Raw genomic sequence first — 13,749 nt, 5'->3', positions numbered from 1 at the left:
AAAAGAATTTCTGCGAATATTTGATAGACGGAGGGTCTCTCAAGCAACTAATAATGAGTTACTAGAAATCAAACAGGGCAGTCGGGATCTAATTGCTTATTTGGCCCAATTTAATAAATTGGTAGTAGAGACGGAATGGCCGGAGAACAAACGAGCAGCAGTCTTCTATCGAGGCTTAAAAGACGAATTAAAAGATGCCTTGGCACAAGTGCCTAATAGACCCACGGAGATCTCAGCATTAATAGAGCTAGTTTTAGAAATTGATTTTCGTCAAAGTGAAAGAAGAGGTGAGAGAACGAGAGATTATCGACCCAGTGTGCCAAGGCTTGATCGAGCCAGGACAGAGGGCAGTAAAGAGTTAGATTCAGCTCGTGGGAGTGAACCCATGCAAATTGGAGCAGTTCGAGGGCCCCTCACTTAAGAAGAAAAAGAGAGACGAAGAGCAAACAAGCAATGCCTCTATTGTGGAGGGAGTGGACATTTTGTTCGGAATTGTCCAAAGAAACCCAAGCAAACATTGTCAGAAAACGCCTCACACCACCAGTAAATGGAGTTGGACTGGTGGTTGCAGACTCTAAGACAGCTCCAGATACTCACACCTTGGTGAATACCTTACAATCTGCTTCTCCACATTTGGTTTTGATGATGACCTTACGGTTCAGAGAAAAGACATTCAAATTGGTATCAGTTATGATCGATTCCGGAGCTACGGGCAATTTTTGTGATCTAAAGTTTGCTGATAAGATTGGGCTTTGGGCTATCAAGAATGAAAAAAGTGTAGCTGTCCGAGCGGTAGATGGGACCAATCTCTCATCAGGACCCATAGTGAGTCATACAGAGCCGGTGGAATTGGAATCAGATGATGGATACCTTGAAACATTGCAATTCAACTTAATTGATGCTCCACAATTCCAATTGATACTAGGATTACCATGGCTCACAGAACACAATCCTACCATCGATTGGGCAGATCGATCCATAACTCTCGACTCAAAGTAATTGTCAAGGAGGATGTAAGAAGGTTCAAGAGAAAACACCAGCGAATCATTTAAGTGAAAAAGAGACTACCATTTGTGTGATAGATACTGAAAAACTTCCTGAGCAGTATCTTGCATTCCAAGACGTCTTTAATGAGGCGGAGGCTGAAAGGCTTCCTCCACATAGAGAATATGATTGTAAAATAGACTTGGAACCAGGATCCAATCTTCCATGCAGTAGAATTTATGCCCTGACCTAGCGGTAAGATGCACATTTGAGGAAATACATACAAAGGTATCTAGAAAATGGATTCATTAGACCGTCCCAATCCCCTGTATCTTCACCACTCTTTTTTATCCCGAAGAAGAGTGGAGAATTGAGGGCTTGCATAGATTATAGGGCAATCAACCGAATAACCATTAAAAATCGATATCATTTGCCCTTAATATCAGTGCTGTTAGACCAGGTGAAAGAAGCAAAGGTCTACACCAAATTGGATTTGAGAGGGGCATATAATTTTGTCCGAATTCGAGAAGGTGATGAATGGAAAACAGCCTTTAGGACCAAGCATGGGCTTTTCGAATACCAAGTAATGCCATATGGGTTATGTAATGCCCCAGCCGCCTTTCAACATTTTATCAGCGATGTGTTGAAGGAATTCATTGATGGAAACGCAATAGTATATATTGATGACATCCTAATTTATTCTGATTCCATAGAAGAACATGAAAAACATGTTAAGAAGGTTTTGCAGAAACTGCGAGAAAACAATCTGTTTGTTAAGTTAGAGAAATGTGCATTTCAAGTCACAACCGTGGAAGTTTTGGGGTTTGTGCTTTCACCCGACGGAATAACCATGGATGAGAATAAAATCAAGGCAGTGGTAGATTGGGAGTCTCCTCAGTCTGTGAAAGAAATTCAAAGCTTCATTGGATTCGCTAATTTCTACAGGAGATTTATTCAAAATTTCTCAAAGAAGCTAATTCCCATACCTAGATTACTGAAGAAAGGAGTTCGATTTGACTGGTCCAAGGAAGCAGAAGAGGCATTCACTCAGCTAAAAAAGGATTTCACAACTGCGCCCATATTGCTTCATCCAGATCCATCGGAACCTTTTTATGTGGAATCGGACGGCTCCAATCTGGCATTGGGAGGTGTGTTGTCTCAAAGACATAAAACTACAGGGCAACTGCATCCAGTGGCATTTCGTTCTAGGAAGTTAACTGCAGCAGAGGCCAACTATACAATAACTGAAAAGGAGTTATTAGCCATCAAGGATGCATTTAAAGAATGGAGACACTGTTTGATGGGTGCAAGACATGTGGTCACCGTTTATACAGATCATAGAAATTTAAAATTCTTGAAGTCAGCCAGAACATTAACACCTAGACAATTACGTTGGTCTTTGTACTTCGCAGACTATGACTTCGTAATAACTTATCGACCAGGTTCAGAAAATGGTAAGGCTGATGCTTTGTCCAGATTGGGTACAGATGGAATTTCGGAAGAGGTCAAGAGTCAGAAGATCATACCTACAGAAAAGGTGATAGGAGCTGAGTCACAGGAAGAAAGAAGTCAGAACTCCAAAACTTTGGAAGAAATGAGGAAGTGGGCAGAAGAAGATTCGAGACGAGAAATTCGAGGAGGTTTGCCGTATCATGACGGAGCTCTCTATTTGCCCACATTTGAAATGCAACAAAAGGCCTTAAGAGAAAGTCACAATAGCATACTGGCTGGCCATAAAGGCATCTCAAAAACAGAAGAATTGGTGAGATGACGTTTTTGGTGGCCGGGCACGATTAAAGATGTGCGTCAATATGTAACCACATGTGAGATTTGTGCAAGGGGAAAGCCAGAGAGATTAGCTCCTAAGGGGTTACTGAAACCTTTACCTACCCCACCCTACCATTGGCATACCGTTACGTTAGATCTAATAGTCAATTTACTATTGAGCCAAGGATATGACACCATTTTGGTATGTGTAGATGCTTTTACCAAGATGGCCCATTTCGTACCTTTGAAAGGGATTCCCACTGCTAAAACTCTGGCAGGTATTTTTAGTCAAAGTATAGTTCGAGCACATGGAATTCCTAAGATCCTAATATCAGATAGGGGCTCCCAATTCTTGTCACAATTTTGGAAGGCCTTTACTAAAAAATTGAATATAGAGACTAGGTACACAACTAGTTATCATCCCGAGACTGATGGTCAAACAGAGCGAACTAATCAAGAATTAGAACAGTACCTTAGATTGTGTCTGTTAGATCGAGAGGGAGATTGGCCAGATTACCTGTGGGCGGCGGAGTTTGCGCATAATAATGCGAAACACGCTTCCACTGGTCATTCCCCCTTTTATTTAAACACCGGAAGACATCCTCACCAGTCATTAAGTTTTCAAGAGGTGGATGTACCTGCAGTTACTGACCTAGTAGAACACATGGCACGAGTGCACAGATTAGCCACAGAAAATTTAAACAAGGCGAAGGTTAGTTACAAACATTTTGCAGATAAGAAACGAAGAAAAGAGCCAGAGTTACTTGTAGGGGATAAGGTTTGGTTGAGCACAAAGAATCTTAGACTAAAAGGAATTAGGAAGCTACAGCCGAGATTTATAGGGCCCTACCTAATTCAGAAGAAATTGAGTGCCCTGAATTTTCTGTTGAAGTTACCTCAAGGGTTACGAGTTCATCCAGTATTTCATGTCTCCTTGTTAAAGAAGGTTTCAAAAAATGTGCGAATAAGCAAGCCCCCAAAACCAATCCAAACTTAGAAAGGAGAAGAGTTTGAGGTACAGCAGATTTTGGATGCAAGGGTACAGAAGGGGCGATTGTACTATTTATTGGATTGGAAGGGTTATGGACCCGAGGAAAGATTGTGGGAATTGTCTTCAGAAGTTCATGCTCCACGATTGATCAGAGAGTTTCATAAAAGGTTTCCGAACAAACCCAAACTGAGGGAGAGTACTTTGAGGGAGGGTACTGTCAGGACTGTCAAACCATACCATGGAAAAGGATTAACGATAAGCACTGTGGTGCAGAGCAGCTTCATCCCTAAAATGGCCACCAAGAGTCACACGCTGAGGCAACAGGTTAGCGCTCTAGCGCTTAAGAGAAATCACGAAGATCCAGGTGCAGCGCCTGAGCTGTGGCGCACTTCACCTGAGTTAGTTCGTGAGGAAGGTCGCTGAGTTGAAGCGTCGCGTAGTTAGTCAGGGAAAAAGAACTTCGTCGTGCTTCAGTACTTGCCGTAGGAAGGAGTACCCGTCTTTTAGAGCATCGAGAGAAAACCAGTAAGACTGTTCCGAGTTTTGAAGTTAATTTGGGCATGCGCATGAGGGAGGAGACTAGTCAAATTAAAAGCCAGAATAAGATATAGCGGTGAAAGCGCATTGACAGGAAGTCTACATGTAAATGCACAAATACAGCAAGCAATTACTTATATTGTAGAAGGAGCATTTATCTTCTTTCTTATTTGTACATAGTTTATAAGATATGAAAGAATAGCTAAGTAAAGGTGAATTAAGGTATATATATATATATATATATAAATAAGAAAATACTTACCAAACACCAGACCCCCAGTATCACTTCAAGCTGTGGCAAAGAATAGGTGAGGATTCTGTAAAAGAAAAAGAAATATAAAAAGAGTATGAGGAAAGATAAAGGAAAAAGAGTAATCACTTAACAATTGTAGTGACAGCACACGAAGCTAGAACAGCAAGAATATCAAATAGAAGAGAGGCAAAGGTCACACCAAGACGGGGTAGGTGAGCAAGAGAGTAGCTATATAGTGGTTAGTTTAGAGTTAATCGAAAGGTTAATTAATGTTATTTCCTTACAGTAAGCAACATTCCCGTGCTAAGTTAGAAGAAGGCAAGAAGAAGAAAACGTCTGAAGCTGAAGGAAGAATCAGACGCGGTGCGACTGTCTCTTCTCTGTCCCATCCCCTTTCCCCCCTTGGTTTTCGTAAGCATACTTGTTAATAATTGCGTGATGCAGAGAAACCCGAGGGAGGCATAGGGAACTTGCGGCATTCTGTTCCTGTGCTTGTTGGAAGAGTAATCGGGTACCTGACACTAAGTTCCCAAAATCTTCCCTCTGGATGGATCTGTTGTTGGGAAGGCATTGAAGCTCTCTGCTTTGAGAATAGAGCATATGGCCTGATTTAGAGTTTCGCGGATGGGCTTCCCAGCCACAAACATGATGAATATCCTGTCCGCTCTATTACAAGTGCATGATGCACTTGTAATAGGTGGACTGGATATTGGTCATATTTGTGACGGATGAATATCCTGTCCACTGTATTAAAAGTGTATTAAGCACTTGTGATATGGCAGACGGGATATTTGTTGTGCTTGTGTTGGAGTAACCTGTCTGCCGAACTCTAAATCAGGCCCTATACTCATGCATAATTCACTTGTAATACGGCCGACGGGATATCCGTCGAGCTTGTGATGGAGTAACCTGTCCGCCAAACTCTAAATCAGGCCTGATACTCTATTATGAAAGCAGAGTGCCTCAGTGCCTGGCTAACAACAAATATCCTGTCAGTCGTATTACTTGTGCAAAATGCACTTGTAATACGATAGACAAGATATTCGTCATGTTTGTGAAGGAGTAACCTGTCCACCAAAATCTAAATCAGGCCTAGAGTTCTCAAAAAAGGTTTTCGGAAAAGTAAATTACTACCCACTTTTGATGTTTAATCAGTTTTATAAACACGTACTCTCCCATGATTGGTTTACCAACACCTCACATATATTAATTGTTACTCATAGCCTGGAGAAATGTTGATTTTTGTTGTTGTTTATTTTGGTCAATTTACTGTTACTTGATCAGTGACAAATACAAATGAGGCTATAAAATAAATGGTCTCGTATCCTACTATTAAGTTCAGTACTAACAACCAATGGTTAGTTTAGAGAAATATATCAGTACTTAACCATACGCTGAATGTCCAAACTTCCTTATTGCACATTAGTGCTTACCCTTCGCATAAACCAATGGTAATTACAAAAGTAAAAGGCAGGAGCTCCATCCTTAAGCCTCTTCCCTCATAGCTTCCACAAGTAGCAGCAGCATAAAGTCCCCGCTTAGGTGTTTGTACGAAGATTCACTAGAGGGTGGTTCTAAACGTGGGCAACCTGTTATGTCTGTGCACTGCAGTCTTTGTTGTAGTACATATACCTTCACAATGCAAACTACTTCCTCATTACTTTCAGGTTTATGCTGCAAAAGAAGAATTAGACGGGAACTTCCACCGTGCCAGTACCCGGCGAATTGTGGTAAGTTGCAATACTTAATACCATAAATTTAGGTTTTCAAGAATGGCATTTCTACATTAACCTTCCAAAACCTAGTTACAATATACTTCCACAAACAGTGGTTTATACCCTACCTTTTCTTACATCAGCTATAGATTTACACCCACTGGCATAAGAAGTATGCTTGAACATTTGTGGAATGATGTTTTCATGTTACTCGTGTCCATTTGTTGTGGTAGTGTATCTTTTCCTTAATTTAATATGTTTGTTGTGTTGTTGCCCACTTGAATAAATCTCCAGTTCAATTTAAAGCCATAATGTTCGTGGCCTACATAGTTGTGAGCCTATACCTAAATTGTCTGGAATCCAAACTTCCTGGAAGGCTAAGGCCTTGTGTTATGTCTCCTGTTCACCAGTAGGTGTGTGTTGAGTCTCCAGGCGGCTGGTTGCTCACTACAGCCTCGCTTATTTTGTCCTTGCTGCTATTAAAACTTGTACAACATGACCAGGCAAGCCTTTGTACAAGGTATTCATAAGAACACCATTTAGGTTTGTAGCCTTAGGATGTGAAATTATTTGCAGTAGCTCCATTGACAATAACATCTCCATCCAATTAGATTGCTGCACTTGTGTTTGATAACCACAAACACCAAACACACTTGTGTGCAGTTGTGGCTGATGCAGAGCCTCGGGTTTGTTTTCCTAACAGGTCCGCCGCAGGCTTGCTCCGGGCATGCTACATCTTGACTAATTAAAAGCCAATAGTATGCTATTGTGCCATGGCATCTTCTATGGAGGACATGTGATGTTAAATCAATGCTTAGGAGTTGTAAGCAAATCAGCAGTATCGCTGCACTAGAGTAGGGGGTAATGAGAAGGAAGGGGAGGCATCAGGCTGCTGTGTACATTGAAGATCATGTGTGGGAGCGGCAGACCTCAGGTGCGAAAAAGGGAGTTCGTTGCCATAGTGAAGAAGCTGAAGTTGACCCAATGTAGCATTGTGCAATTTTCTTCGAAACCACCTCAGTTGAGCAAGATCCTTAATGGGATCTACCTGGGAATCCTGAAGACAGGAGGTATCCTGTGGTCTTTGGACATGAAGGAGAGGATTCGAAGGTGAAGTTTAATATGAGCTGAACTTTGTTCGACTGATGAAGCAGAGGAGCAGCCCATATGCCCAGGAGCCACTCAGATATTTTGTCAGAGCAAAGGCTTTCTGGAAATGCAAAAGATTGCAACAGTAAAGACTCAAATAAACTGCTGCCCTTAGCCCTGTACCGCTCTAAAGGATAAAAAGGCGTAAGTGGCTTCCAGAATTTCTAAGCATTGTGTGGAGATGTGTCTCAAAAAATACACCAAGCATCGTTCATTTCATGCATGTTTGTTAATTGGCATCAGCACGAATAACTTCTAGTCTCCAACTGATTCTAGGAAAACTCTTGGTTCGCTGATCCTTCAGCCTGCATTTCACATGCTGTATCCCATTACACAGTATGTTGAATACAGGATTTTGTGTACATCACCACACACTGTCTATTAATCCTTTGCAAGCACCCGGGTATTCTACCTTGTGAAGGAATAATTGCTATAATGTGATCATGTGCTAATAAATGATTCCCCCCCCCCACCTTCTAGCAACTGCTTCCCCATCTCCAACTCCAACAAGCACATAGCATAGGAACATTTAACTACAGAAAAGGTTATTTGTAAAATGATAGCAAATTAATGTAGCTTTTTAATGGAAAAATTGATATTCTCGATAATAAACTTCATAGCTAAGGTGACCACCTCCCTCCAGGTCATTATAGACAAAGGACCCGATTCACAAAGGTAAACTGAGACGAAAGTCTAACTTTACGACTTTCAGTATTCATAAAGGGCATTTATGAGTAGCAAAGTTAGACTTTTGCTTAGTTTAGCTTAAATTTTGGTCTTAAGTTTAACTGAGACTAGACTATTGTTCTCAAATAAACCTAAGACCAAAAAGTTAAACTGAGACAAAAGTCTACCTTAACCACTTGTAAAGAACCTTTGTGAATACCGAAAGTCGTAAAGTTAGACTTTTTTCACCGTTTACCTTTGGGAATTGGGCCCAATGTATCCCGTCATGGCCCTTTGTGTGATAGCCTGATGCATTATGGGTGAAGAAGTCTTGTTTTGATTCCATTGAACTAAATAGACTAATACATCAATGATGTTTAGGTGAAAAGTTCAAGACTGGAGATAGCATCAATGATGAGGTGGAGTGAAATAGCCTCACAAGTGAAATCAGATCACTTCCTAGCAACCTCAACAATAGTTTCATCCAAACCTTAAGTCAGGGTCTGAAATTGGCAGACACCTGAATTCTACTGAAGGGGGGCTTTAAACTCTTCACATACCGGGTGGGGGTATCTCGCTCTCCTGCCTTGTACCTACAGATGTATTTCACTCATCACATGAACCATTATCATTTGCCTTCACTGACAAGTATATTCCCCTGGAGAAACTGCGCTGATTGGGAGAGAGCATTGCCTCCAACCAAGTACAGTACTTCCATGTAGCAAAGTAAAGAATCTGCCTTAAGCTGTCACATAGTGCTACTGTTAATGCACAAGGCAAGAAAAATTACTTTTTGCACTGTATTGTGAGAACTCAGATAGGAAAATTCTATTTTACTTGAATCTTGAAAATCCTTACACTCTTCCCACACTACCCTCTGCTTTAATCCAACCTCATATCTCCATCTCACTTCCTGGAAGAGGCTTTTTCCAGAATCCAAAGAGAATGATTCTCATTCCACTGGTAGCTAGCGCCCTGAAGTACCTAGACAGACATGCCAGCAGGTGCAAAACTCTATACAAAATACTGTAATAAGTGAAAGATGAATAGATATACATTGATATATGGTCTTCAATAACTTAAAATTGTTTTTCTACCTCAGGAAGCTGTAGCTGTAGGAGCAGGTTCGAATTCCATCAAGGGCGCCCAATCCTCCACTATTCAGGTAATTTCTGTGGAATTATTTTGATAAATACATTTATGACGGAATTGTGTTGAGCTAAGTTAAATATTTCCTATGAAATAGATTTTTCCTGATATTCTGGATATTTAGGAATCTATAAGAAATTGGAGATTGTGCTGTGAACATGAACACTAACTTCACACTGTCTTTATCTCTAAACCAACAATTTCTAGATCTAAGTGTGCGGTTCTTAACTTCTGGTCGGGGGACCTCTGGGGTCCGCGATACCTACTTAGACTGTCCGCGACTGCTTAAAAAATAAAATAATATTTCCAGATTAATTAAGTATATATAAATAATGATTCGTAAATATGAAGGAATTTGAAATTGGCGGCAAATAATTAAGTTGGCAACCATTAAAATAATTTTGTGGTGGGGAATTAAATAAAGGGCCTGTATCACAAAGGGCCTCTGCACTCGTGGCGAAGGTCCTGCAGTCATGGGTGAGTCTCCGCACTTGGGTGGAATCTCCGTCATGAGACTTTGTGAAACAGGCCCTTTATTTATTACCCCCGAAAAAGAATTTTTATGGCAAGGTTGGAGCTTTTCTAAATTCAATTGAAGCCACCCATCCTCCATGCTATATTTTGTTTGATGCACTTGCACTGCTCCCACAAATCAAACGGAGGCCCTTTGTGAATCAGGCCGAAAATATTTTATAATTTGTGTGTTTGATGAATACTTGTTTCTGTAATTTTGTGTATTATTTTACAGTTCAAATCATCAAAATTCCTTAGGCTGGGGTCCCTGGATTAAAAAATGATTATGTGGATCCCCAGATTCCAGCAATGTTTTAGCGGGGGTCCCGAAATTCTTGTAATGATTAAGTGGGGGTCCACAGACCTCAAAACATGAAGAATAGATAGAATACGCCTGAAGTCTCTGCTTCCCTACAGCCTGATGATCTATCTTTGTGCTTTCGTTTGGCTAGTTTCAGACTTTGGGGCTTATTTATAAGCTCTTTGCACCACTGGTACATCACTTTTTCCCATATTTGTTTCTTAAAATCTGAACACTGCATTTTGTCTATCAATAGAGGCAAATCTCACAAGGGAAGTGCATAGACTGATTGCCCTATTTAGAGATTTCGGCCTGCCTGGTGAGATCTCTGTGCTGTGAGGGAATCCGCCATTGCACCGTCTCCTTTCACAACACGGCAAGTTTGCTGAGCAGGAGCCATGTTTAAAGCATAGACACTGCAAATATTATTGTTTAGAGGAAATAAACTCAGAAATCAGGCGTTTGCTTCCTCTAAACAAAGAGTAATTGTCTGATATACAGGGAATTTTCTCTAGGCACATTGTGGCATTCTACATTTCCCCCTGCATGTGTCCATCGTACTCTGCATGGTGGACACACAGGGTGAATCGCTGAGAGTTGCCCTGCCCCACAGGAGACAGTCACTAAACAAGGCCATTTGTTTTAAAGCACACTTTTTGCACATTTACAATATGTTACTCTGATGCCCTTGATCACATATGTGTAATTATTATTATATGTAACGGCGTATATAAAAGAGAGGTTATCATAAACAAGTCCTCAAAGAAGGTGCATTAAAAGGAATTTCCAGTTGTGGTGATCCTGTACATAAACTATTTCTATGCATTGAGAAATGATTGTAATGATTAACTTAAATACATGGCTAAACCACATTTCACTCAAACAGCAGGGCAGCAGGGTGACAGAGTAGCAGGCCTTATTGAAGACCAGCACAGCAGTCCTTCTGAGTTTTTCACAGGTCCAGAGGAGTACTGAAGAGTTGTGTCTGAGGGTCCCATAGTTATACCTGATGCCCACTTTGAAGTAGGAGAAGGTTCTGGAATTTTCTGCCTCCCTTCCCTGACCCCAGATTGTTTGAGTTCTCAACAGACTAGTGTAAAACCCTTAGTGAGTGTGCTCAGGCGCAGCTTTTGTGATGTGGACGTGTGGTAGGTGACAGCTCCTCCCCCTCATCAAGTGAGAGATGGCCCATCCTGCCAACACTCTTTGCAAGCTCCTTTGTCTCACTGTCTGGGGGCAATGTAGAAAACCCAACTGCCAGCTACACTTAGTCATGTGACTCAGGAAACAGGCTGCAGGTTGGGACAAACAAAGTGCTAACTTTCTAAGAGTGACGTTTTCAATATTGTGACTAAAACTCCAACTGTATCATTAAAGAGGGGTTTAACTTACAATTTTTAGAACCTATCTGCTTGCTCCCAATTGGAAGTTATCACTTATCATATGTAATACGTTAACCCAATGCTATCCTGTGGGAGAGGCAAGCCTTGCAGTAATGAAAAATAGGAGTTTTTAACCATAGGACATGTAAAACGTAAAAGTACATGTCCAAGTTTTTAAATACACTGCACCCTCTCCTCTGGGATGTTTATGGCCTACCCCTGGGGTGACATATGCATTAAAAAAGAAGGTTTGAGTCTAGTAAAAGAATTATTTTGCCAGGTCCAAAAGGCAGTTTGAACTGCACACACAGGCTGCAATGGTAGGCTTGAGACATGTTTAAAATGCTACTTAAGTGGGTGGTACCATGGGTGCTGCAGGCCCAGTAGTAGCATTTAATTTACAGGCTCTGGGTACACGTAGTACCACTTCATAATGGACTTACAAGTATTTTAAATGTGGCAATTGGGTGTAAGCCATGTCTATCATGTTTAAAGGGGAGAGCACAGGCACTTTAGCACTGGTTAGCAGTGCTAACATGTGCAGAGTTCAAAAGCCAGCAACAACAAAGTTAGCAAAAACAGGAGGATGTAAGGCAAAACGTTGGGGAAAACCCATGCCAAAGATGTCAAGTCCAACAGAGGTAGAGAGAGAATGGAATGAGCACTTTTGCCAAAGCTACCATTGGTTCCCCAGTCCAGCCCTGATGAGGGTTCAACATATGCACTCGTGGCGAAGGTCCTGCAGTCGTGGGTGAGTGTCCGCACTTGGGTGGAATCTCCGTCATGAGACTTTGTGAAACAGGCCCTTTATTTATTACCCCCGAAAAAGAATTTTTATGGCAAGGTTGGAGCTTTTCTAAATTCAATTGAAGCCACCCATCCTCCATGCTATATTTTGTTTGATGCACTTGCACTGCTGCCACAAATCAAACGGAGGCCCTTTGTGAATCAGGCCGAAAATATTTTATAATTTGTGTGTTTGATGAATGCTTGTTTCTGTAATTTTGTGTATTATTTTACAGTTCAAATCATCAAAATTCCTTAGGCTGGGGTCCCTGGATTAAAAAAATGATTATGTGGGTCCCCAGATTCCAGCAATGTTTTAGCGGGGGTCCCGAAATTCTTGTAATGATTAAGTGGGGGTCCACAGACCTCAAAACATGAAGAATAGATAGAATACGCCTGAAGTCTCTGCTTCCCTACAGCCTGATGATCTATCTTTGTGCTTTCGTTTGGCTAGTTTCAGACTTTGGGGCTTATTTACAAGCTCTTTGCACCAATGTTACATCACTTTTTCCCATATTTGTTTCTTAAAATCTGAACACTGCATTTTGTCTATCAATAGAGGCAAATCTCACAAGGGAAGTGCATAGACTGTTTGCCCTATTTAGAGATTTCGGCCTGCCTGGTGAGATCTCTGTGCTGTGAGGGAATCCGCCATTGCACCGTCTCCTTTCACAACACGGCAAGTTTGCTGAGCAGGAGCCATGTTTAAAGCATAGACACTGCAAATATTATTGTTTAGAGGAAATAAACTCAGAAATCAGGAGTTTGCTTCCTCTAAACAAAAAGTAATTGTCTTATATACAGGGAATTTTCTCTAGGCACATTGTGGCATTCTACATTTCCCCCTGCATGTGTCCATCGTACTCTGCATGGTGGACACACAGGGTGAATCGCTGAGAGTTGCCCTGCCCCACAGGAGACAGTCACTAAACAAGGCCATTTGTTTTAAAGCACACTTTTTGCACATTTACAATATGTTACTGTGATGCCCTTGCTCACATATATGTGTAATTATTATTATATGTAACGGCGTATATAAAAGAGAGGTTATCATAAACAAGTCCTCAAAGAAGGTGCATTAAAAGGAATTTCCAGTTGTGGTGATCCTGTACATAAACTATTTCTATGCATTGAGAAATGATTGTAATGATTAACTTAAATACATGGCTAAACCACATTCCTTTAAATGCACAATACTTTGGGGCATATTTACAGGGCATTGCAGCACAGGAACTTCACTTATGAGGATGTTCCTGTGTCGCAATGTCCTGCACCATAGTTACACAGCGATGTTAAGCCACTTTTTGTGGCTGAACGCCTCTTTGTAAACATGGAACCCTGTCACGCAGATATCTGCGTGAAAGAGGTGGCAATGGGTGTTGCTGTGGGGGCATGCCACCGCAACTCCCATTGCTTTTGATGCTCCCCCATATTTACAAGGAGGTGTAAACCTGAGGCAGTGGCAAAAACTAACACCATGCAATTGCAGGCGTTAGAATGGCGAAATGAGGAGAAATACTTTTATTTCACCTTGTTTTTTCTTTTTCTATGTGTGC

General features: G+C 41.2%; 1 protein-coding gene across 1 annotated transcript in view; it reads left to right on the top strand.

Moving 5' to 3' along the window:
- LOC146812678 (cadherin-like protein 26) overlaps positions 1-13,749 on the top strand; it is a 391,422-nt gene that overhangs the window by 326,292 nt on the left and 51,381 nt on the right. Inside the window, exons 14-15 of the mRNA XM_085619785.1 lie at positions 6,200-6,262; positions 9,165-9,227. Coding sequence (XP_085475911.1) covers positions 6,200-6,262; positions 9,165-9,227 — 126 coding nt within the window. The remainder of the gene's footprint in view (positions 1-6,199; positions 6,263-9,164; positions 9,228-13,749) is intronic.

The sequence above is a fragment of the Triturus cristatus genome, chromosome 7 (assembly GCF_964204655.1).
Source record: "Triturus cristatus chromosome 7, aTriCri1.1, whole genome shotgun sequence".
NCBI classification, from domain to species: domain Eukaryota; kingdom Metazoa; phylum Chordata; class Amphibia; order Caudata; family Salamandridae; genus Triturus; species Triturus cristatus.
This window is presented reverse-complemented; position numbering and strand designations above follow the sequence as displayed.